The 21,526-nt window shown below is 39.4% G+C and overlaps 3 protein-coding genes across 3 annotated transcripts; all 3 read left to right on the forward strand.

Annotated features, from left to right (window-relative positions):
• The first annotated feature begins 537 nt into the window (after positions 1-537).
• emg1 (EMG1 N1-specific pseudouridine methyltransferase) lies at positions 538-2,716 on the forward strand. Its single transcript, XM_018736727.2, has 5 exons — positions 538-721; positions 944-1,045; positions 1,167-1,308; positions 1,503-1,714; positions 1,814-2,716. Exons 1-5 carry the CDS (start codon positions 572-574, stop codon positions 1,925-1,927), a joined length of 720 nt encoding a protein of 239 aa, XP_018592243.1. The 5' UTR covers positions 538-571; the 3' UTR covers positions 1,928-2,716.
• Positions 2,717-6,588: 3,872 nt separating this feature from the next.
• nop2 (NOP2 nucleolar protein homolog (yeast)) lies at positions 6,589-12,875 on the forward strand. The gene is made up of 16 exons (XM_029260160.1): positions 6,589-6,745; positions 7,348-7,470; positions 7,671-7,713; positions 7,912-7,976; positions 8,104-8,363; positions 8,467-8,650; positions 8,863-9,062; positions 9,744-9,833; positions 10,112-10,199; positions 10,379-10,519; positions 10,667-10,806; positions 10,953-11,042; positions 11,160-11,282; positions 11,612-11,709; positions 11,844-11,986; positions 12,137-12,875. The coding sequence occupies exons 2-16, from the start codon at positions 7,368-7,370 to the stop codon at positions 12,541-12,543; spliced, it is 2,175 nt and encodes a 724-aa protein (XP_029115993.1). The 5' UTR covers positions 6,589-6,745; positions 7,348-7,367; the 3' UTR covers positions 12,544-12,875.
• A 695-nt stretch (positions 12,876-13,570) lies between these two features.
• ing4 (inhibitor of growth family, member 4) lies at positions 13,571-21,116 on the forward strand. Its single transcript, XM_018737589.1, has 8 exons — positions 13,571-13,617; positions 14,076-14,147; positions 15,744-15,910; positions 16,310-16,424; positions 17,666-17,780; positions 17,936-18,080; positions 19,817-19,878; positions 21,041-21,116. Exons 1-8 carry the CDS (start codon positions 13,581-13,583, stop codon positions 21,078-21,080), a joined length of 753 nt encoding a protein of 250 aa, XP_018593105.1. The 5' UTR covers positions 13,571-13,580; the 3' UTR covers positions 21,081-21,116.
• Positions 21,117-21,526: the final 410 nt, after the last annotated feature.

Here is a 21,526-nt window from a genome sequence, read left to right on the forward strand (position 1 = left end):
ATGTAAAGTGGGAGAGCCTTTTAGGAATAGTGTCCAGCTCAAGTGCAGACACTTAAGTTGCGGTAGAGATTCCATACTTCTGGAATTCAGTATAACTGTCTCACAGATGTAATTTTATCATCATAACACGCTTTAAAAAGTGTTTACACTTCATATAGCTATTATTACAAATTATTTGTGTCATGAGACATCATGTTTATCTAAAATTTCCACAAGTTCAAGACCTGTTTATAGAAATCAGATAATGTAACTTGGATTTTGTGCACATCACATTTTGCATTTTTAAAAGAAATCTAATGCCACCACCTACTCGTTTAAGATTTTGGGCATAATTATTACAAATGTTATCTTTCTAATTAAAGTAAATATTAATCCAATTGTTTTAGAATATAATATTTGAAGTACAGAAATCGAGTCCATTAAGGCCACCAATACAACAGGATCAAGGACATAAACAAGCAGCAAGGTAACAGTATAAAAAACATATGCAAATAGGCAGAAGAAGGGGCCTCTTTCCGGTCTTAATCGTGACGCAAAATTTCCGCGACAGTCGAGTCTCGTCCCAAACAAGATGGCGGCGCACAGTGGCGACAAGCGTGGTCTGGAACACTTAGACGAATATGAACCCAAACCAGCCAAGCGGTTTCAAAGACTTCACGAACGAATAACCGAGAAGAGGCTTATTGTTGTCCTTGAGGGGGCGACGCTAGAAACCGTGAAGGTGTGGCGGTTTTCTTTAACGTTACCTCCTGTTTTCTCAGTAAATCTCAGCACGATCATGACATCACGGTAAAGTAAACTGCCAGAACGATGATGTCAAGAAAGATAAATTAAAAGATTGATTTCTCCTTGCGTTTCATATGCCGTTAAATGAGTGGTATTCAAACTAGGGTGATCTGGAATTGGTCCCAAATCATCCAGTTGTTTTTATTGTTTCTCGAAGGTGGGGAAGTCGTTTGAATTGCTGAACTGCGACCAGCATAAGAACATGATCATTAAAGATGGAAGAGATCCCGGGTCCATCCGACCCGATATCACACACCAGGTGGATCCACCGTTTGCGACTCGACCGTTTTGCTACGTTTTTTGGGTTGTGCCTTGTCAGGGAACAACAAAGCTGAGGTGCATAACTTCAGCCTGTGCTGTGTGTACTTGTTCACTGGCAGTGCCTGCTCATGTTGATGGACAGTCCGTTGAATCGTGCCGGACTACTGCAAGTCTACATTCACACGGAGAAGAACGCCCTGATTGAGATCAACCCTCAAACGCGCATTCCTCGTACCTTTGCCCGCTTCTGTGGATTAATTGGTGAGAACTCGAACCGCCACACTCTGCGGAGTAAAAATGTTTTGCTCGGGGGTGTGGAGATTTGTGCGTAGTTGAAAAGTTGGTTACTGCACCACCTAACTATATCTTTCTTTGTACCCCCTCTCTTGTCTGTTATCTTCAATCCACAACCCTGATAACCCCTTCCTTCCTTTTCCACTTGGCCCTTCTCTTAGTCCAGCTTCTGCACAAGCTGAGCGTGAGGGCGGCCGACGGGTCGCAGCGTTTGCTTCGGCTCATTAAAAACCCGGTCTCAGATTATCTGCCTCCTGGCTGTGCACGCATTGCCACTTCCTTCTCTGCACCTGGAGGAGCTGTGTGTCCCAGGTCTCTAGTCCCTGAGGACGGTCCTGCCACTGTGGTGGTTGGGGCATTTGCACATGGAGCAGTAAGTATCATTCGTTATATATTTTGAACTACGCCACTTTATTGCACCGTTTTTTTGTTTCCAGTGAATAACTAAAGTTTCTCCTTGTTTTTACTCCAGGTAAATGTGGATTATACTGAGAAAACTGTGTCCATCAGTAATTATCCTCTGTCTGCAGCCTTGACATGTTCCAAATTATGTTCCGCTTTTGAAGAAGTTTGGGGTATTTTATGATGAAGCAAGCTGGAGTGTTCGTTGTGTCACTGAGAGTGGATCAAGCATTCATTCTATATGTGTGGTTTTTGGGAAAATGCATTCTCAGTTATCACAAATACATTTTGAGCATACTGAAGTCTGACCCTTATCAGGGTGGGAACAGGCTTTCTTGCTCAGTTGTAATGTTTGTATAATCTACTTCAAATTGTTTTGTAAAAGACCATTAAGCTTTCCACAAAATGCAGTTTTCATCTTTTCTACTCTTGGTTCCTTTTATAGTGTGTAGTACTGTTTACAAAATATCTTTACAGAACAAGCTATAAACAATGTTTTCAAATTGTTGATTTTTTAACTGCACAGTACATTAAAAAATTATTGTAAACATTGAATTAGTTTTGGGGTAAAACCAGGGTCTTCTGGAGGGGATGAATAATAGCTGCGTTTCTGCTATTAACGCAGGACAAATGTGGCATGATGGGAAATATGAAATACGGAGCCTGCATGTACATGTTGGTTCAGTTCACATGTATACAAGTAAATCAAGATTAAAGCACAATATAAGTAATCTGAGTAAGTTGCAAGGGTTGTGAGAATGCCGTGAACTGTCTTAATCTATTCTGATGTCGTACCTTCATATATGGTGACTTACAGTGCTGGATACGCCACACTAAACTCATTTACTTATGTATACCCTAGGGTAATGTCACACATTTGCACGCAGCTGTGAGCAATTTACCTGAACCACATTCCTTTTGACTGTGCAAGGAAACCGGAGCACCCAGAGGAAACCCACACAGACAATGGGAGAACATGTAAACTCCACAGAGACTAAACAAGGGTCATATCACTGCACAAAAAAAAATTGTGATGCAAACATGGCCATATTTTCAAGTATTCCTCTTAGACTATTGTTTATTTTGAGATTTTGATTCTTTATACCATAGAATCAGGATTTTGCATGTATGCTTTCACCATTCTTATGTCAAAATTGTGTTTAACAAGTGCTTTCCAGATCAAGTGAAAACCTGTACCCACAAGGGGGCATTACTTTAAAAAGAATGCTGCAATGGTTGATTGAAGTACTTGCTGAAGTAAGGGCGTTTCACTCCTGGATCTACATTCCAATACCTGACTATCAGTTCCTCACTGTAGGGTCATTCATCATTCATTGATGGTCATTCATCAAGTTACCAGTGTCTTAATACCACAGGGTAATTCTTTTAGGACATCTCTATAGCAATTCTGCTTATAACAGCTACTGAAAACAAAAAAATTAAAAGTATAACAAAATATTGTCTTAAAGTACTCCTGCGATCTACCTTTTTATTGAATTTTAAAATGTTCTAAAAGCGTAACTCGGTGCAGTCTGGACCAGTTCTTCCATTCTAACTCTTTGACCACCAAAAATTCACAATGGGATTATTCATATTTGTATTGTACATCTCTGCTGCAGCTGAGCCATAGATGTGTCATATCAACTGGCACTCAGCTACCAGGCACTGTATAAGCTGAGATGCAGTATAGGCTGAGTAAGGACACCAGCTGTCTTCCCCAATACACAGATCTTAACACCACTTGGTATTCTGAAACAAGCTGGGGTCTGTTTTTCAGGAGAAATGCTAAACCTTAATAAGACACATTTCATTAACAGAGTGTATGAACAGGAATGATAAGTGAGCAGTCAGTCAAAGGAATAATTTTCATGAATTTCCAACTGTGTTGTGTTATTGGATTTTTTGGTATCTGTACGCACAAAAAGTAATTTGTAAACTATACTTTCACTAGAGTTTAATAGATCATTTAAGGTAATGCTAGTTACTTTTGAATATAAAACTGGTGAAAATCACAGACTAGATATAGTAGATCTTAGGTTGACACACAGTATAGGCTTTGGATCCTGGCTTTTTTGGTTGGGCACTTGTTTTTTTCTCCTTTTCTGGAGCTACCTCACATTAGAGACCCTGGGCAGGAGTACGGATACCCACTACACACCTAGAATTTGTTCAAGTGGTTGACCTCAACCTCAAATGTGGCTACAAGTTGCATCGGAGGAAGAAGACCATTGTGTGTGCTTTTGCATCAGAGTTGTGCAAACTATCATGCCTCTGCAGAGACAGCGGACACTGCAGACACAGCACTGCTGCTGCGAGATTTCAGCGCCCACGCGACTAACAGCAGCAAAGGTTGGAAGAGCACGATGTGGAACACGTGCATTTCTGATCTGAATCCAAGTGGTGAGCTAGTCAGCGGATGGCCATAACTAGCACCATGTTTGAGCACAGGAGATCTCACAAGTGTGCTTAATACTAGAGCACCTCAGGTATAAGATCCAGTTACATTATATTTACATTTTCTCATTTTGCAGTTGCTTTTCTCCAGAGCAACTTCCATGAGCTTCTTTGTTACTGTCGCTTGACCTGTGGCTATATGTTCTGGACACTTGTTGGAAGACGGCCAACCAGCTGATAGAGAGATCTGGTGCTTAATGAGCACACCAGACAGACCAGGGGGTTAATGTATGTTGTAAGGTTGTCATATTCACACATTGAGGATGACTCAGTTCAGGATGAGTATAACTCCCACTTCCAAAAGAGCTGCACTCCTAGGGGGAGGTTGACATTGAATCCTAATAAATCATTTTCAAGGCTGCTGCTTTGGAGACTGCTGCAAGGAGCTGCGGTTGGAAAGTGGTCAGTGGATGTCACGAGAAAGGATCAAGACATTGGGTTAAAGAAAGCAGTCCATAGGGTATTACTAGCAAAGCAAACTCCGTATTTCACGGAGAGGTAGCAACAAGTTATGAAAGCAGTAGCAGCCATGAAAAGTGACTACTGCTGGACATCCTTGAAAAGTTCAGAAAAAATGCCTTGCGAAGGTGTGTGGGAAAACAAAACATTGCCCAGGTTGTTCTCAGGAAGAGTGGGATATCACTGAGAGGTGGAAGGAGCACTTTGAAGAACTCCTGAGCCCGGTACGCATGCCTTCGTTCCAGGTGACATCGTCAGAAGGTTCTGAAGGATCAGGGTCCCTCTCTGAGACCAAGGTTACTTTGACAGGAGGACAACTGGGCAGTGGTATTTCATAAACAGCATTCCTCATGCTCATCTCAAACACTGAGGAGCACCAGACTCCAGCTGTATGCACCGGAATGACCCCTGCTGTGTTTCTGACTTGAGTGCATTTTGCTGCCAACTAGCATCTGAACATAGAAATGCAGCTCATTTAGCCTCTGCAACAGTCGCTTTAGAGAACAGAAATGTGAGGAAAATGGAATTTAAAACAAATTTTCAAAAGAATAATAGCTCTAATGTTTGTAACGCAAGGAGCCAGTGCATTATATGCATAAGCTATACTGATTCTGGCTCAGTGGTAAAGGTGACTTTTTGATTTATGAACAGATCAAGATACGAACAGACTTGTAGTCGCAATTGTGTTTGCAAGGTGATGACCCATTTAGGGATGATCATTTGGCATCTGTTTCATGTTGATGTATTTTTTTATGAACAGTGAAGCAAATAACTGCATGAAGAGCTGGTCTGGAATGTTTTGGGATGCAGTAAATTGCTTCTAATTACAGAAAGGTACGATCACCTGAACTAAGAAACTGTTGATATTTAAACAGTTGGGATCCTTTCAATGCTGGAGAAAGTGTACATATTTACATCCATTGAGAACACATGTTTTTAAAGATGATGAAGCTAAATGCAATTCCACCATTTAAAACAAAGAATGTGCTTTTCTTTGATGCCCGAAAGGCTTTAAATCAATTCAGGTGTTTAAGGGAGACAAACAAAATTATAGGAAATTTTAAATCCGGATGTGTAAATGTTCATTCTTTAAAGGTCACGTTGTTCTTTCTTGAAAGGAATTAAAGAGTACGAAACAATTTTATAAAAATTAATTAAAATAAGAAAAGTGCTGAATCTGTGACAGTATTTTTCTTTTTCACGTTGTCATTGTTATTTGTGCTGTTCAGTCATCAACACACTATCAGCAAAATATGGTTGTTGCCACTGGAGGATCTGCTTATAAATAAGAGGTTTATTTTTTAAACTGATCCACAGAATTTACCCAGTAAGACAGTGAGAAATTCAAAAACGAAACGGACACATTACGAAAGTATTCCACACTTATTCTGGCAGAGCTGTTTGGCAAGGAGAGATAAATTTCATAAGGAAAATATTATTCACCATCGCAAACTATTTGTCACTGTGGGAAAATGTGCTGTTTGGTTTGTTTGCTAAGGAGGACAATAAACCGTTTTATTTAATCAATCAAATTTTACTGTTAACCAGATTTCATATACAAATCATGTTAACTTTGTAATAAAAAACCTGACTTTAATCCCTAAATGAAATCAAACAAGCGACGTCACATTGCAACCATGATTCACATTAAAGACAAGTAATAATAAATTTTTTTGAAAAATTAAAACTATTACACTCTCGCAACATTTTCATCTAAAACTGTAATCTGTATTTTCGGTAATATCTTCACACTTTTCTCTTTGTTGCTAACGTTTTCATTATTGTTTTGCGTTAGTACAAATATAGCTATATATTTTAAACAAACTTTATTGACAAAAAGCTAAAAACATAAACACAGAAGCGCTGGACTGCACGACGATTTGAAGCTGATGACGTCGCAGTACGTGCGGCACGCGCCGGAAACACGTGTTTTTCTAGTCGTTCCGGGGTAAAAGTGTGATCCGCAGTGAACATGTGCGTGTGATCTGCTGGAGGTTAGTGAGCCTTTAAACGGAGCATACGGAAAGTTAGGGTTAAAAAGTGGAAGGAGAGTTAAGGAGGTGAGAAACAAAGACGTTGTGGTAACCAGGTGAGTGGGGCATCGATAGCGACGTTTACCGGTTTCTTCTGGTCTGTCTGGTTTTCGTTGGTTGCAACTCTCTGCCAGCTGCTGTGTGTCTCATCATTCATGATCATCATCATCATCATCATCATCATAATCTGACAACAAATAAATTCCTTCTACTCTAATACAGTGGAATTATTGACACTGTGTAATACAGTGTATTACACTGCTATTGAGGCTGTGTGTGTCAATAATTCAGTGGTGTTCATGTATGTATGTATGTATGTATGTATGTATGTATGTATGTATGTGTATGAGTGAATCAGATTGAATGTGGTACTTGACTCTTTGAACTCCACATAAGTTGGGTTTTCTGAATCAAAAACCCAGCTCAGTCAGCTGATTCCTGTTAAACACTTAAACCACAGTTCTGACCATGTGAGGATGGTAAAAATGAAGAATAAAGTAATGTAGATGCCCAGTGGGGGGAAAGAAAAAAAATAATGGTTGCATCTTTCTGTCAGTGCTTCACTCGTCATGCAGCATTGCAAAATAAGTTTCTGTATTTATGTCTAAGTGAACAGACCCTGACTGATTTTTCATACTGTTTTTTTCCTCTCCCAAAGGAGTACCTTTGGTATTCATCATGGGAAGAAAATTAGATCCCGCAAATAAGGTGAAACGAGGCCCAGGACGGAAGGCCAGGAAGCAGAAGGGAGCAGAAGCAGAGCTCGCAAAATTCTTAGATGGTAGGATAGGCACAACATCAGTTATTCGACATATATTTCTGTTACCTAAGAATACAAAGTACCTGGTAATGTGTGCTTTACGAGTTGCAAAGAGAGGCTTAAAGTTAGCTGATATGTGGAGCCGGTTTTGAATGACACTGAACACTTGTGTGTTTTTTTTTTTTTTTTTTTTTTTTTTTTCTTTTAATTTTTTTCTACAGAGAAGAAAGAACCTAAAAGACTGTCTAGCCGAGCCAGGAAACGGTAAGGATTTAAATAGGGGTTTTAAAATGCTGTCCTGAGTTTTTGATGGAATACCAAAGCTTGAATTTTCAAACATTATCTTAACACATAAGAGCTTGTGTTTTCTGAGTGGGGAGGAAGTAATACAGAAAAATGTGAGTATAGTGTTTATATGTTCTAATGTGCTAATTATGTTTAGTTATTTGTTCTTTTGTACAGTGCTGTAAAGAGAACTCAAGTCCCTAAGAAAAAAGAAGAGACTGAAGAGGAAAAGCCAACAAAAGGTAGTCATTGATTAGTGTATTTTTGTTATGAATTTCTTTTTATGAAATAATTTCATGTTTCCTGTAATGCTGACAAAGCATGTCATAATGAGAGGAGTGAAATTTAACAACATTCTTTAATTATTAGGATTCACTGATGAGAATAGCGAGTGGCTGAAGCCAGTCAAGCGGAAGCGCCCTGTTGAAGATATTGGTGAAGACAGTGACAGTCAATGGGAGCAGGATGAAGAGGAGGAAGAGGATGGAGGACTGGGACAGGAAATCGGAGACCCCGAGATGGAGGAGGAAGATGATGATGAAGATGAAATGGTCGATGACTATGGAGTCATGGAGGAAAGCAGCGATGGAGATGAAGATGATGGGGACGAACATAGTGACGGGGAGGATGTGTGTAAAATGTCCACAACACCGTATGCTTGAACGCAAGAATGAACATCTGGTTGTTTTTGCATCGGTTTGTCAACAACCTCTTGTCTTCTCCCAAACCCAGCTCCTCCCCATTGAGCGGGCTGCCCGGAAACAGAAGAAGCTTCAGGATGCCATGCAGGACGAGAGAGATGAAGAACAAGAAGAGGGCGGCAGTGACCATGTGGATGAGGAGGACACTGTACAGGCCAATATTGATGAAGTCGGTACATTTACGTTTCCCAAAGATGAGAAACATGAGAAGGAGGGTGAGCACATTTACTGATTGAGCAATTTCCTTTGCAGGAATTATTTACTTGAATACCTTGTAATATTATTGTTGGCAAAGTTAATCTCTTCATAGTTTGCATTGTAATGATACTGACTTTTTGTTTTTAGTTCCTGATTTTTGGCATCTGGTTGAATAATCATTATTTAACATTTGTCTCCATTTTTCCTGTATTCCATGTTGTTTGATCAGGGATTCTTCCATTGGATCTGAAGTCCATTTATCAGAGAATAAAGGGCAATGTGGAAGTTCTCTCGGACTTTAACAACAGAAGAGAGGAGGGGAAAGACAGGGCTGATTACCTCTCCCTGTTGAAAGAAGACCTGTGCACTTATTATAGCTATAACACATTCCTCATTGAAAAGCTGCTGGAGATCTTCCCACTATCAGAGGTAAAAAGAACACATGTTGGGCATTCATAGCTTACATTTCTGAACAGTTTGACTTTATAACATTTTCTTGTGTTTATAAGGTAATGTTGTAACTGCGCGACTTTGATTTTGTTGCGTTGAAGATGTGATTCTTTTCTGAACCCACGCACACATTGTCTGAAGTCGCTTCTCCCAACCGGGGTCGCGGCAAGCCGGGGCCTAACCCCGCAACACGGTGGAAGGCCGGAGGGGGAGGGGGACACACCCAGGATGGGATGCTAATCTGTTGCAGGGCACCCGAAGCGGGACTCGAACCCCAGACCCACCAGAGAACAGGCACAGGCCAGACCCGCTGCACCACCGTGCCCCCATATATTCGATGGATAGGGGGATGAAAGAAATCCGAGTTTCGTTGGCGTGAAATAGGCCTGTAGTGCAGGGACTTAGCATCTCTTTCCACAGCTGTAGTAGTCCTTGTCTCAGTTCTCCCTTGCACCTGTTGTTAACTGGTAGCCAGATGTAGCACATGTTTCTCCTGCACTGCCCTTGTGGCCTATGGAATACCAAGAAGGCAGTTGACAGGAACCAGAAGAGGACATTGTCCAGCTTTTAAGGCGCCCAAGCAGAAATAAGATGGGATGGAATTAGAAATGGGCAGAATCTGGGCAAAGTATCATCAGTTATGTTGCTTCTTTTGTCTAGCTCATAGATTTCCTGGAGGCCAACGAGATCCAGCGGCCCATCACCATTAGGACTAACACCCTTAAGACAAGAAGACGAGACTTGGCTCAGGTAAACTTAATTTGAATCAATATTAATTTGGAATTTACATTGCAGGAAGAATTGAATGTACAAACAGGTTAATTTGCCTGCAGTTTCCTCAATTAATTGTATAAAACTCTATTAGCTTTTGCTATTATACAAAGCACCTTGCACGTCTTTCTTTTATTCTTATTCATAAAGACAAATGTTTAGGATGCTTTTTCAAAACTTGTGCAGCAGTTCCTAGTCTAATACTTGAATATGTGAGTTTTCAAGAACTAGTGTTTGTGTGCAAACTTCTTTTACAGGCTCTGATCAACAGAGGTGTCAATTTGGATCCTTTGGGGAAATGGTCCAAAGTTGGGCTGGTCATTTTTGACTCCCCTGTACCTATAGGTTAGTGCTACTTCATTGATGTTCTTTTCTGGAAGGTGTGCTTTGATTCTGTACAGAAATGCACCTGATAATGTAGCAGCCAGTTCTCAGCAATGTTTCTTCCTTTTCTGGGTGCACAGAAGTCATTTTATCCCTGCTTTCCCTCGCCTCTACTAACCGCTGTGTGTTTCTGGTCTTAGGTGCTACCCCAGAGTACCTTGCTGGTCACTACATGTTGCAGGGTGCTTCCAGTCTCCTGCCTGTCATGGCACTTTCTCCACAGGAGGGGGAATCCATCCTGGACATGAGTGCTGCACCTGGGGGCAAGACAACGTATATGGGTATGTGTCACCCTTAAATAAATGTTCTGCATCTCTGTGCCGCTGATGTTTCAGAATACCATTGCGCTGGCTTCTTGTCTTGGGCTTTACTAGTGAAGGCCGAATGTGTGTAAACATACCCAGCAACATCTTTTCTGTCTCTAATAGCCCAGCTGATGAAGAACACGGGTTTGATTGTTGCAAATGATGCCAGTGCAGAAAGGCTGAAGAGCGTTGTGGGAAATATCCATCGTCTGGGCGTTACCAACACCATCATCTGCAACTATGATGGCAGGCAGTTCCCCAAGGTTCATTTTCTCTGGTTATTGTGCATGATATTTCTTTCATGCACTGACTATTGGCTGTGTGTGTGTGTGTGCGCAGTCAAGGTATTTTGTGGCTGTGTACCTTTTCAGTACCTGCCTCATTTTCTGATGCACTGTGCATGTGACAGGTGATGGGCGGGTTTGATCGGGTTCTACTGGATGCCCCATGTTCAGGCACTGGAGTAATTTCAAAAGATCCAGCTGTGAAAACCAGTAAGGTAATATCTTCTTTTGTGAGGGGGGGTTTCCCCCCCTTTCAGTACTGCGTGTGTGTTTTGCTGCAGTCCTTCAGATGGGATGTCTGTTCGCTGATGCTTTGTCCATCTCCATGTTAGGAAGAAATTGATATCAAGCGCTGTGCTCACCTTCAGAAGGAACTCATACTGTCTGCCATTGATTCCCTCAATGCGGAGTCTCCAACAGGGGGCTACCTGGTCTACTGTACCTGCTCCATTATGGTTAGCTTTATTCAAGTGTATTCTTTTCTGACACTGTACATCACAGTATAGGCAATCCTCATAATTAATAATAAATAATTCCTTGCTCGAAATGCTTAGGTTTATGCTGTGTAACTAGTTATTTATTGGGAAATGCAGAAATGCAAAGTTTTGCTTGAAACATTAGAAGTAACTAGTAGTGCAATGTTGATCTAAGTACATAAGTTTACATAATTATGATATTTACACATTTTTAATTTTAAATGTTCTCTGAAAGATATTAACATTTATTTTCTGAGATTTTCCAGAAAAGTACTGACTGTAGCATAATTTACCAATTGTCTCTGTAGGTGGAGGAAAATGAGTGGGTGCTCGACTATGCTCTGAAGAAAAGAAATGTGAAATTGGTGCCCACTGGCTTGGACTTTGGTAAAGAAGGCTTTACCAGGTAAAGATCTTACTTACATCCTATATTTATACCAGTGTTGTAGGGAACTTCAATGGGTTGGCTTGTAAGTTGAGTAAACACAACTTGTATGCAAATTTTTTTTTTTTTTCTTTTTTTTTTTTTGGTAAACACAGGTTCAAACACCATAGGTTTCACCCATCCCTTCGTCTTTCTCGTCGGTTCTACCCACATTCACATAATGTGGATGGTTTCTTTGTGGCAAAACTGAAAAAATTCTCCAACACTGTTCCAACCACAACTGTTGATGAAAACCCAGGTAAGAAATTACCTCTACAGTTGTTGTTGTTTTTTTTTTTTTTCTTTTCTTTCTTTCTTTCTTCTTCCTCTCCTCTGCAGAGATGTTTGTGTTTCATTGCTATGCAGATGTGCCATGTATACTCACTTGTTGTGTTCTGATCCTTTTCAGAACAAGAAAATAATCCTGCTAGTAGTGAAACACCTGCTCCTTCAGGCGATGCTCCCTCAACAGTTGAAAAGACAAAACTGAAGGCCAAAAAACAGACACCAAGCAAGTCAGACACTGACAATAAGAAGACAGAAACTAATGGGAACCCTGCAAAAAGCATCACAAAAAAATCACCAGGACCCTTAAATAAGAAAATGAAAATGGATGGAAAGAAACCACAAAAATTTGTCAAGAAAGAGGGAGCGGCAGCACAACAGGCAGAGAAAACAGGAGAGAAAAAGGAAGGGAACAGGTTTGAGAAGAAAGAGGGCAAAAAGAAATGGAAAAAACCAATGAAAGAAAAAAGAATGGGGAATAATAAATTCAAGAAATTTAAAAAGATGGGGCAGAAGGCAGCGAGAGCGTAAGTTCAGCAAATTCCTGGAATGGATGCACTGTTGTACCTGGCGTTGGTGCGGCAGGAGGACAGAACACAGCTGTGGGGTGCGTTGGTGCTGGAGTCATCAAGGTGATTCTCAGGAGACCACAGGCATTCCAAGCACTGTACAGTATGTCAGCGTGGTGGCATCTCAGATTCTGGTATCAAAAGTTCCATTTAAGAACTTCAGACTTCTGTGACATTTTCATGGAAAAGTTTTATGTGTTTGTCAATTTTTTTCATGTATTTTATAGTAAATTTCTTGTGGGAAGATTGAATAAAATCCTCCTGTGCAGAAAGTTTACATTTGTACGTCCTACTTATATATTTCTATATGAAGACATACCATCAGAGCTCTGTAACTTGTGTTATTCAGTGGTTTAATATTACAAGAACAGTGCGGAAGTGTACTGTGAGCATAAAGAGGTGAAATAAAGGCTTGGTTTGTATTATACCAGTCATACTTTATTAATCCCAAGGGGGAACGTCCCTGGGGTTGCCAGTGTGCTGCATCAGACAAGGAAAACATACAAACTGATTCCTGCTGCAGCGTGTAATTTCACATTCTCACACTGAGCTGTGATATCCACCATGTACACCTGTGCATTGAGAGTTTCCTACAGAAAAGGTGCACAAATTAACCTTTAACACCTTTACTCAATGTAAAATAATATTGCAATTTCTAAAACATTGACCCAGCAGCATATTATTCAGCCTGAATCACTGTATTCTAGAATAGGCCTCAGATCACCACAACCCTATGCTGGATGGGTATTTGATAGAAATGGGACAAAAAAACTGAAGATTTCTGACGTGTTATTTCATATTTGTAAAGATGTAACATGTCTACATCAAAAAAACTGATTTTTACAAACTGGCTTATGTACTCAAAGTAAACTGAAAAGCAATTTGGCACAAGAGCGCGCAAACGGCAGTTTAAAATGGGAACCCCTGCGTGTACCTGTCACGTGACACACACCCCGGCCCTCCGTCTGACCGGAAGTGCCGTTGTTTTTGTTTTCCAAGATGGCGGCGGGGATGTATTTAGAACACTATTTAGACAGTAAGTTTATGACTGTTTTTATTGACATTTGATGCGCGATCTATAATAAATACAATATTATGTAACTTGAAAAGATTTTATAAGTCTCTCAGCTCAGCTGCTACTTTCCTAGAGACATTATTAAACTGGTCCACGTTAGCTGCCACACACACAGCAGTGCTGATCATGAACATTTACTAGCTAGTTTGTGCATGCTTATTACAAAAACATAACTTTTTGTTTTCTTTCGTTTTGGACTCTGTGGGGTTAACGGTTGACGTGTTACCGTGTGTTTTTTTTGTACCTGACTGGGGAAATGTTGATTGTCACAGAGAGAGACGTGTCGTGTCGTGTGTCTAACAACAATGCTGCACGATGATAGGATCAGGGTGTGATGATGATGGTGGGCATCGGTAAGTTGCCTTACACGTTTTAAAATCACTGTCATGCTTTTCTCCGCAATGCCTCTGCTTTTTTAGGCATAGAAAATTTGCCGTTTGAGCTGCAGAGGAATTTCCAGCTGATGAGAGACCTGGACCAACGGACAGAGGGTAGGCATTGATTGATTGTGTGCAGAGGATCATTTAACACCATTTTTAACCCATCAGAAATGCAAGTACAGCCTTCCCTCTGGTGTCCAAACTGAATTATTTTCTGAATATCTGTCCACACAGTGAATGTCACAATCCAATGAATGACACTTTTCCAAAGTGACTTACAATATTATATTGGGCTCTCTGCCTATGGGTGGTCTTAATACACTGGGTTCTCAAAAACACACTTGGTACTGGAAGTCTGTTTAACTCACTTTGGCCATGATGTTAAGGCACTTTTCCAAATCATTCACTTTTTTTATTTGTTGGCTTTTGTAAAGACCTCAGACAAAGATACAGAAAATGAAAAATGCTGTAACACTTCCATCCATCCATTACAAATAACTACTCATCCAGTGTAGGTTTGTATTGCTCTGTATCTGGGAGGCATAAAGTGTGATGCATGATACAACCCCTGGATTGCCAGTATGTTGGAGGGTAATGTTTTCTCACCTGGAGATTACATTAAAACTAAAAATTTTTAACTTACCTCAAGTTATATAAAACAGTTATTTAAATATATTAAAAAAAAGCTCTTGTAAGTTTCTAGACACTTTCCACTTTCTTTATTATTAAACAAAATCATAAGTTTAATGAAACAGATTTCCTGAAGTGTATTTATAGGTCATGTTATGTACAAGTGTTGGATATAGCAATACACACACATTTTCTGAACCGCTTGTCCCATTCGGGGTCACGGGGAGCCAGAGCCTAACCTGGCAACACAGGGTGTAAGGCTGGAGGGGGAGGGGACACACCCAGGACAGGACGCCAGTCTGTCACAAGGCACCCCAAGCGGGACTCGAACCCCAGACCCACCGGAGAGCAGGACCCGGTCCAACCCACTGCGCCACTGCGCCCCCTGGATATAGCAGTCGTGAATAAAAATTCTTTGTAAGACTTTTCTTTTGAACATTTTTATAACCTTTGAGCTGCAAAATGGATGGTGAAGAAAATATTATTTTTAAATGAAAAATATTTGTTTTATTGAAAAACAATAATTTGAATATTTGTTGCATGAGGAATCTGTGTATATTTAAGTTCACTCAAAAATCACCCAAAATCTTGACAAACTTCAGTAACAATATTAAGCATTACATAATCTAACTCAATATGTCATTATCAGGTTTCATAAGGTACTGCTGTCTGTGTTATTTGACGTGACTGTGTGTTATGGACTTTCCCCCAACGGAACATAGAGTCTTAATACCGCAGTGGAACAGTTTTGTAAAAATGCATGTCTCTGTAACAGGAGAAAAAAGTATCTTACTGAAAGTTACTACAGCAGTAGCTGGAGAGTGAGTTGAACTGAGAAACATCTCCTTAACTACTCTGCCCCTTTTAAATAGCAATACATTCGTGGTGTCCCTGTTAATTTCATTACTGTTCCAAGGCCATTCCTGTTCCTAGATTTAAGTAGTAACATAAAATGTCAAGCTTCTGTGTACTGATAAATGCCCTGGTTTGTGAAATTTCAAAAATATATTTATGTCTATATTTGTTTAACTGGTGGAGTCAGTATACTGAATTCATACTGGTGTCTTTCTCCCTCAGACCTGAAGAAGCAGATTGACTCTATGGCATGTGAGTATACTGCCAATGCACGTACTCTGTCCTCTGATCAGAAGGTGTCCCTGTTGCGGCAAATCCAGCAGTCCTACAGCAAGTGTAAGGAGTTTGGCGATGACAAAGTACAGCTAGCAATGCAGACCTATGAGATGGTAAGTATGTGACAACTTTTATTTTAATTTGTGGCTATGTTTGCTAATTTGCTTTATTAATTTCTAATGCAAAACATTCATTATGCATCCAAGTGTTATTTCTGGTTTTGAAATATCTTACATTTATTTGTTTAGCAGATGCTTTTCTCCAAAGCGACTTTCAAGGTGGCAGTCACGATCTTGTAAATTGAATATGATTGCCACCTGTCTCCAAATATGTAATGGTGTTTTTCTACAGGCTTTCTGCAGAAAATTTAAAACATGGAATGTTTGTCAACATAAGAAAGGTGGAGCAAGTGATATTGTTTGAACAGAACTCAAAGCTCTCAATGTACACTTGATACGTTTCGTGCTGTTCCAGAAAAACGTGTCATGCAGTTTTTGTGTGTTAATGCAAAGGTGGACAAACACATCCGACGGCTCGACACAGACCTAGCTCGCTTTGAGGCTGACTTGAAGGAGAAGCAGATTGAGAGCACTGATTACGACTCCACATCTAGCAAGGGAAAGAAGAGTGAGTTACCTTTATGTGTGTCGTATATGCTGTGTACTCATGTTCCCGTTGTGTTTATGATGCATTAACCAGAGTGTTTGGTTTGTATGAATGAAGCCAATTGATCAGTTAACTTTTACAACAAAATGCAGAAGACCATACGATTCATTCTTGCATGGCGCTCTATCCTGCAGACACACACAGTATGTTTACAAGGTTACAAATAAAACAAAGCGGTACTGTTCATCTGTAGACATACCTTGGACATTGGATTGTAGAGTTCTGTCATTGTTTGTAGCCTGACCATTAGAGCCTTTTTCCAGATTATTTAGCAAATCGCTTATATTTATCAATCCAATTTTGGCACATAAGCATCTGAAATTGCTGTAAATGACATTTTTTGTGATTTTCTAGATCAAGGCTAGTGAGCAGCAACTATTAATATAATAAAGACTGCTAGAAAGAAGTACAGGCTTCCTTTCTACATTGATTTGGAAGCCTGAGAATGTGCTTGCGAAATGAAGTTTCTCAAAACAAAATATGAATATTGAAATATCAGTTATAATATTAGTTATATTTAATTAAATGGGAAAAAATAAAGCATTCCTGAGCCACAGAAGGTTCACCCTATTTTTATTTCACCAAACATTCAACATTCCTGCCTTATCTAGACAGGAAGAATCTGATTAAGTCCAGAATATCAGAACTGCTCTGGACACTTAAATCCAAGCATAAGGCCCAAGAAAACTTTTATGTACCAAATTTGTGTGCTCCCTGTTTTCATTACCTATTCCTCACATATCATACTATTATTTCCTCTTTTTATTTTGTTGCTTTATTTGCATGGTGCAGAAAGGTGTATTTTTATCTATTTTTATATTTTTTTAAATGCTGATATTTATGGTAAATTTCTTGGCTTTAGAGTTGTAATCCAAATATTTCTTTTTTATTGTATAATGCTCTGAGAAGCTGATTTTAGATGCACTATATAAAATTATTATAAAACTACTAAACAAAGCAATTCTCGTTATATGTTTACTTTAGTCGCTCGTAACCACTCTCTAACAGGGTTTTGGAGAGATGGATGCCAGATGCCAGCAGGTACATGATAATGAATCAACAGAGAAGTGCAGGAGAATCTTTTGAAATTAACAGGTTATCTTGTAAACTGCTTTTCTAGGAGTTCAGACAGGGGGTGTGGATGTTATTTTTTGGTTTACCAGCATGCATTTGTTTTACTTTGCAATTGTGTCTTTCTTTAGGTGAGTCAAGGGGACCTAAAGAAAAGAAAGTGGCTAGAACTCGGTCGAAGGTGAAAAATTCAGACGAGGATGGAAGCCCAAAGAATGGACAGAAGAAAGTCAAACTTAATAACACGTGTGTTTTTTACACATAAATATTTTTTTAAGATTTGTTGTCGTGGTTATGCCTTTACAGCTTTTTTTTCTATATTGATTTTCATTTTGCTATAAAATATTTCTCCTTGCACAAATGTATGATGATAGCATTTTAACAGTCTCTCTTTTTCCTAGGGTGGAATTCAGCGCACCGTCAGTGAATTTTGGAAACGTACACCCTTCAGATGTGCTCGATATGCCAGTGGACCCAAATGAGCCCACATACTGCCTCTGTCACCAGGTTTCATATGGGGAAATGATTGGCTGCGACAACACAGATGTGAGTTCCCCTGTGTCAGTTGTGTTTAATCACTATGAGTTGTTGTAAGTGTAAGAATTACTCCTTCAAGTCTTACTGTTGTTTAGCAAAGCAAATTCACTTTATAAACAAAATAATACATTATGCAGGGTAGGGATATACCACATTCAACATACATAGGATAAGACGTTACATTTCATGCACTCATACCAAAGGTATACTGGGCCCAGTTCCACTGACCTTATTGCCTTGCACATGAAGCCCCAGAGAAAACATCAGGCAATGCCATCATACATCTCCACGACTCAACACTAAGCAGCTTAACCTCCACCTGAACCACCAAACCAGCTCACAGGATGCCAATATGAGTATTTTATTGAGGTCATCAAGTGAGCACCTCACTTCATTGGTGTTTTGTTAAGTTAGGCAAACAAAACCTCAGGAAGACTCAACAGTTAAGTCTGGTGTCCCAGACCCACCCCCTTAACACAGGTCAGATGCCCTCCATCAACGACAGATGCACCAGTGGTAGAAAACAATTACCGAAACACAGACCATCCCAATCAACAGCACCACCACACCTCCATATGTACTACCAACAAGCTGCCCTCCACTGCAAGCTACCTCCTGCCTACCTTACCAAAACATGACTGACTACCCTCTGACCTGTACCCCCAACTAACCAGCTCTCTTCTCATCCATAACCACTGACTACCTTTTCAGCTGCCTCAAGCAGCTCCTTTCCTGCCAAGCTTAGTGAGTGTTCTGTGATACCAAATTGCACCAAGAGTAATGTAACTGATTTAGCCACAGATCCCCAAATTCCTGCTTCTGCTGGTCTCACGTGAGCCTGCCACCCACGGTTAACTGCATCTGCCACCAAATCTGCATACTTTAACCTTTTCCGTTGAAATGCCTCTCCTATAGCATCCTGAAACGGCACTGCTAACTATAAAGTACACAGTCTATATAACACCTTATCGGGTCGCAATATAGTAACCACAGTAGCCTTCAGCAAATGGAGCGGTTTGCCCACATCAGTCAGCAACTTCTAGTCATGTGCCGTACTCCATCTATCAAGACATGTCTACTCTTGCTCTACATTACTTTTTCTATCTGAAACAAAACCAACTGTACTATCTACATTACTAACAGACAACAGATTCACCTCAACACACCTATACAAACACACACAAATATAAAGTGGCAGTGCCAAATACAAAAGGGCAACTGGTAGTGTAGTGGTTAGAGCTGCTGTCTTTAGTAGTGAAAGGTCACAGGTTTGAATCCCACCTCCAACTGCAGTAGCCTTGAACACATATATACATACCCTAAATTGTTCCAGTAAAATTACCCAGCTGCATATATAAATTGTAAGTAGCTTAACACTGTAGGTTTCTTTGGAGAAAAGCATCAGATAGATGAATACATGTAAATGTACACTGTAAGGCCCTCCCCAACAATGCAAGGCTTTATAGAACTGTTATCTGGAATTTGAATTAAAAAGGTAATCTTCCCTTTTGGGGATTGTCTTGAAATTTGTCTGTGGGTGTGAAAGCATTTATCTAATATTAACTGTGCCAACTCCAGATCCCACTGTCTGTAATTAACTCTTGTGTGACCCTTTTTGTATGTACAGTCATGAATACTGGGACAGGTTTTGCATTTTCCCATACATTATATTGTTAATTAGAGCTTATTTTGTTATTGTACAGCAACTTGACTTAATGCTGCTGCCTTTTTTGTCTGATTTGTAGTGCTCTATTGAGTGGTTCCATTTTGCCTGTGTGGGGCTCACAACTAAGCCTAGAGGAAAATGGTGAGACACATGTTCATTAATGTTCTTGTTAAAGAGTAACAGAAATATTTCTTCAGTTTATAAACCTAATTTGTTCCTGGAACTCTTAGTTGAAAATTCATAAATCAAAATGACATACAATAATTCCTTAGGGGAAGATTTTAACTCATTACAGGCAGGACCCAGGTACAAATCACCTAAAAAATGAAATACAATAAACATTATTCCCAACTCATCAGAGAATACAGTTATCAAAATTCCCTCCTAAGCTTTCCCTATTAAACATTACAAATTATAATTCAAATTACTGTAGCAAAATACTATTGTACATACATATATCTATATACACACATATATGTGTCTATGGACAGCTGGTAGCATACTGATTAGAGCTTCTGCTTTTGGATCTAAAGGTTGCATTTTCGAGTCTCATCTCCTGCTATAGTACCTATGAGCAAGGTACTTACCTTAAATTTCTCCAATAAGAATTACCCAGCTGAATGGGTGAATAGTTATTGGTAGGATAAGAAGGTTAACATTGTAAATTGCTTTAGGGAAAAGTGTCAGCTAAATGAATAAATGTAAATGTAGTTGTCTGTGTTTGAAAGAAAAGAATGAGATTTAAAAAAAAAAAAAAATTCATATGTAAATGTTTGCTGTTTTTCATAAATCATCCAAAACATAATCAGTTTGTTAAAGAAAATTCTGAGGGAAGATGATGAATAACCTAGTCAGCGATTCATATTATTTTGCTTTTTAACAGTAAATAATTAACAGCTGTTTATTTGAAGTATAATTAACAGCATTTTATTTTAAGTATCTGGTATCACAGAAACAGCTTTTTACATTTTTTTCTATTATGTTCATCAAATATAAAATTCAATTCAGCACCGTGTAAAATACTACATTTAAGATGAATCTTGCATCTAATGTGTGGAAATTTAATTGTGCAAGCCTGAATTGTGCAGCACATACAAACAACTCAAGAAAAATTAACACCTGAAATGTAAGAAAAAGGAGCTTGTACGGGGGATTCCCAAGGACCAAGTTTAAAATCTGTAAATGGTAACAGAGTAAAGATTAAAATTTGGTAAATATTGCGATAATACCACAGTGAGCACAACCATTATGTTGCATGTAAAAGAATGTAAGAATTCTTTACCACACTTGTTGTACCCCACAGGTACTGTCCACGGTGCTCACAAGAACGAAAAAAGAAGTGACTGAGGTAGAAGGATGGCGAAGATGCTTTGGAGAGGAAGGAGGAAGGGATACAAGTGTTTCTTCCCCCTCAGTCTGTGCTAGTAATGATAGTATTTCTCTTTTCCTCTCTGCAGTATTTGGTGCTTAAATTTGTACTGCCTCTTTGACACAGGGAAATGAAGTGTGACAGAGGTCTTGTTACAGGTGTAGTTTCAGTTAAACAATTGTTTTCAGTTAACGCTAAATTAATGGTTGTGATTTTTTTTTTTTTTTTTTTTTGGTTTTAATTTGCAACACTTTTTTACTGAATTTATTAAAAAGAAAAATACTAGCAGCATTAATGAACTTTAGCACTTCCCCTCTGCCCTGGACTGAGTTGTTATACTGTGTTTCACATACTGTATTTTGTTATTCAATACTGTATCTGTGTGCCCCCTACCCCGCAGTATCTGAAGCGCAGTGTTTG

The sequence above is a fragment of the Scleropages formosus genome, chromosome 18 (genome assembly GCF_900964775.1).
Source record: "Scleropages formosus chromosome 18, fSclFor1.1, whole genome shotgun sequence".
Taxonomy (NCBI): Eukaryota; Metazoa; Chordata; class Actinopteri; order Osteoglossiformes; family Osteoglossidae; genus Scleropages; species Scleropages formosus.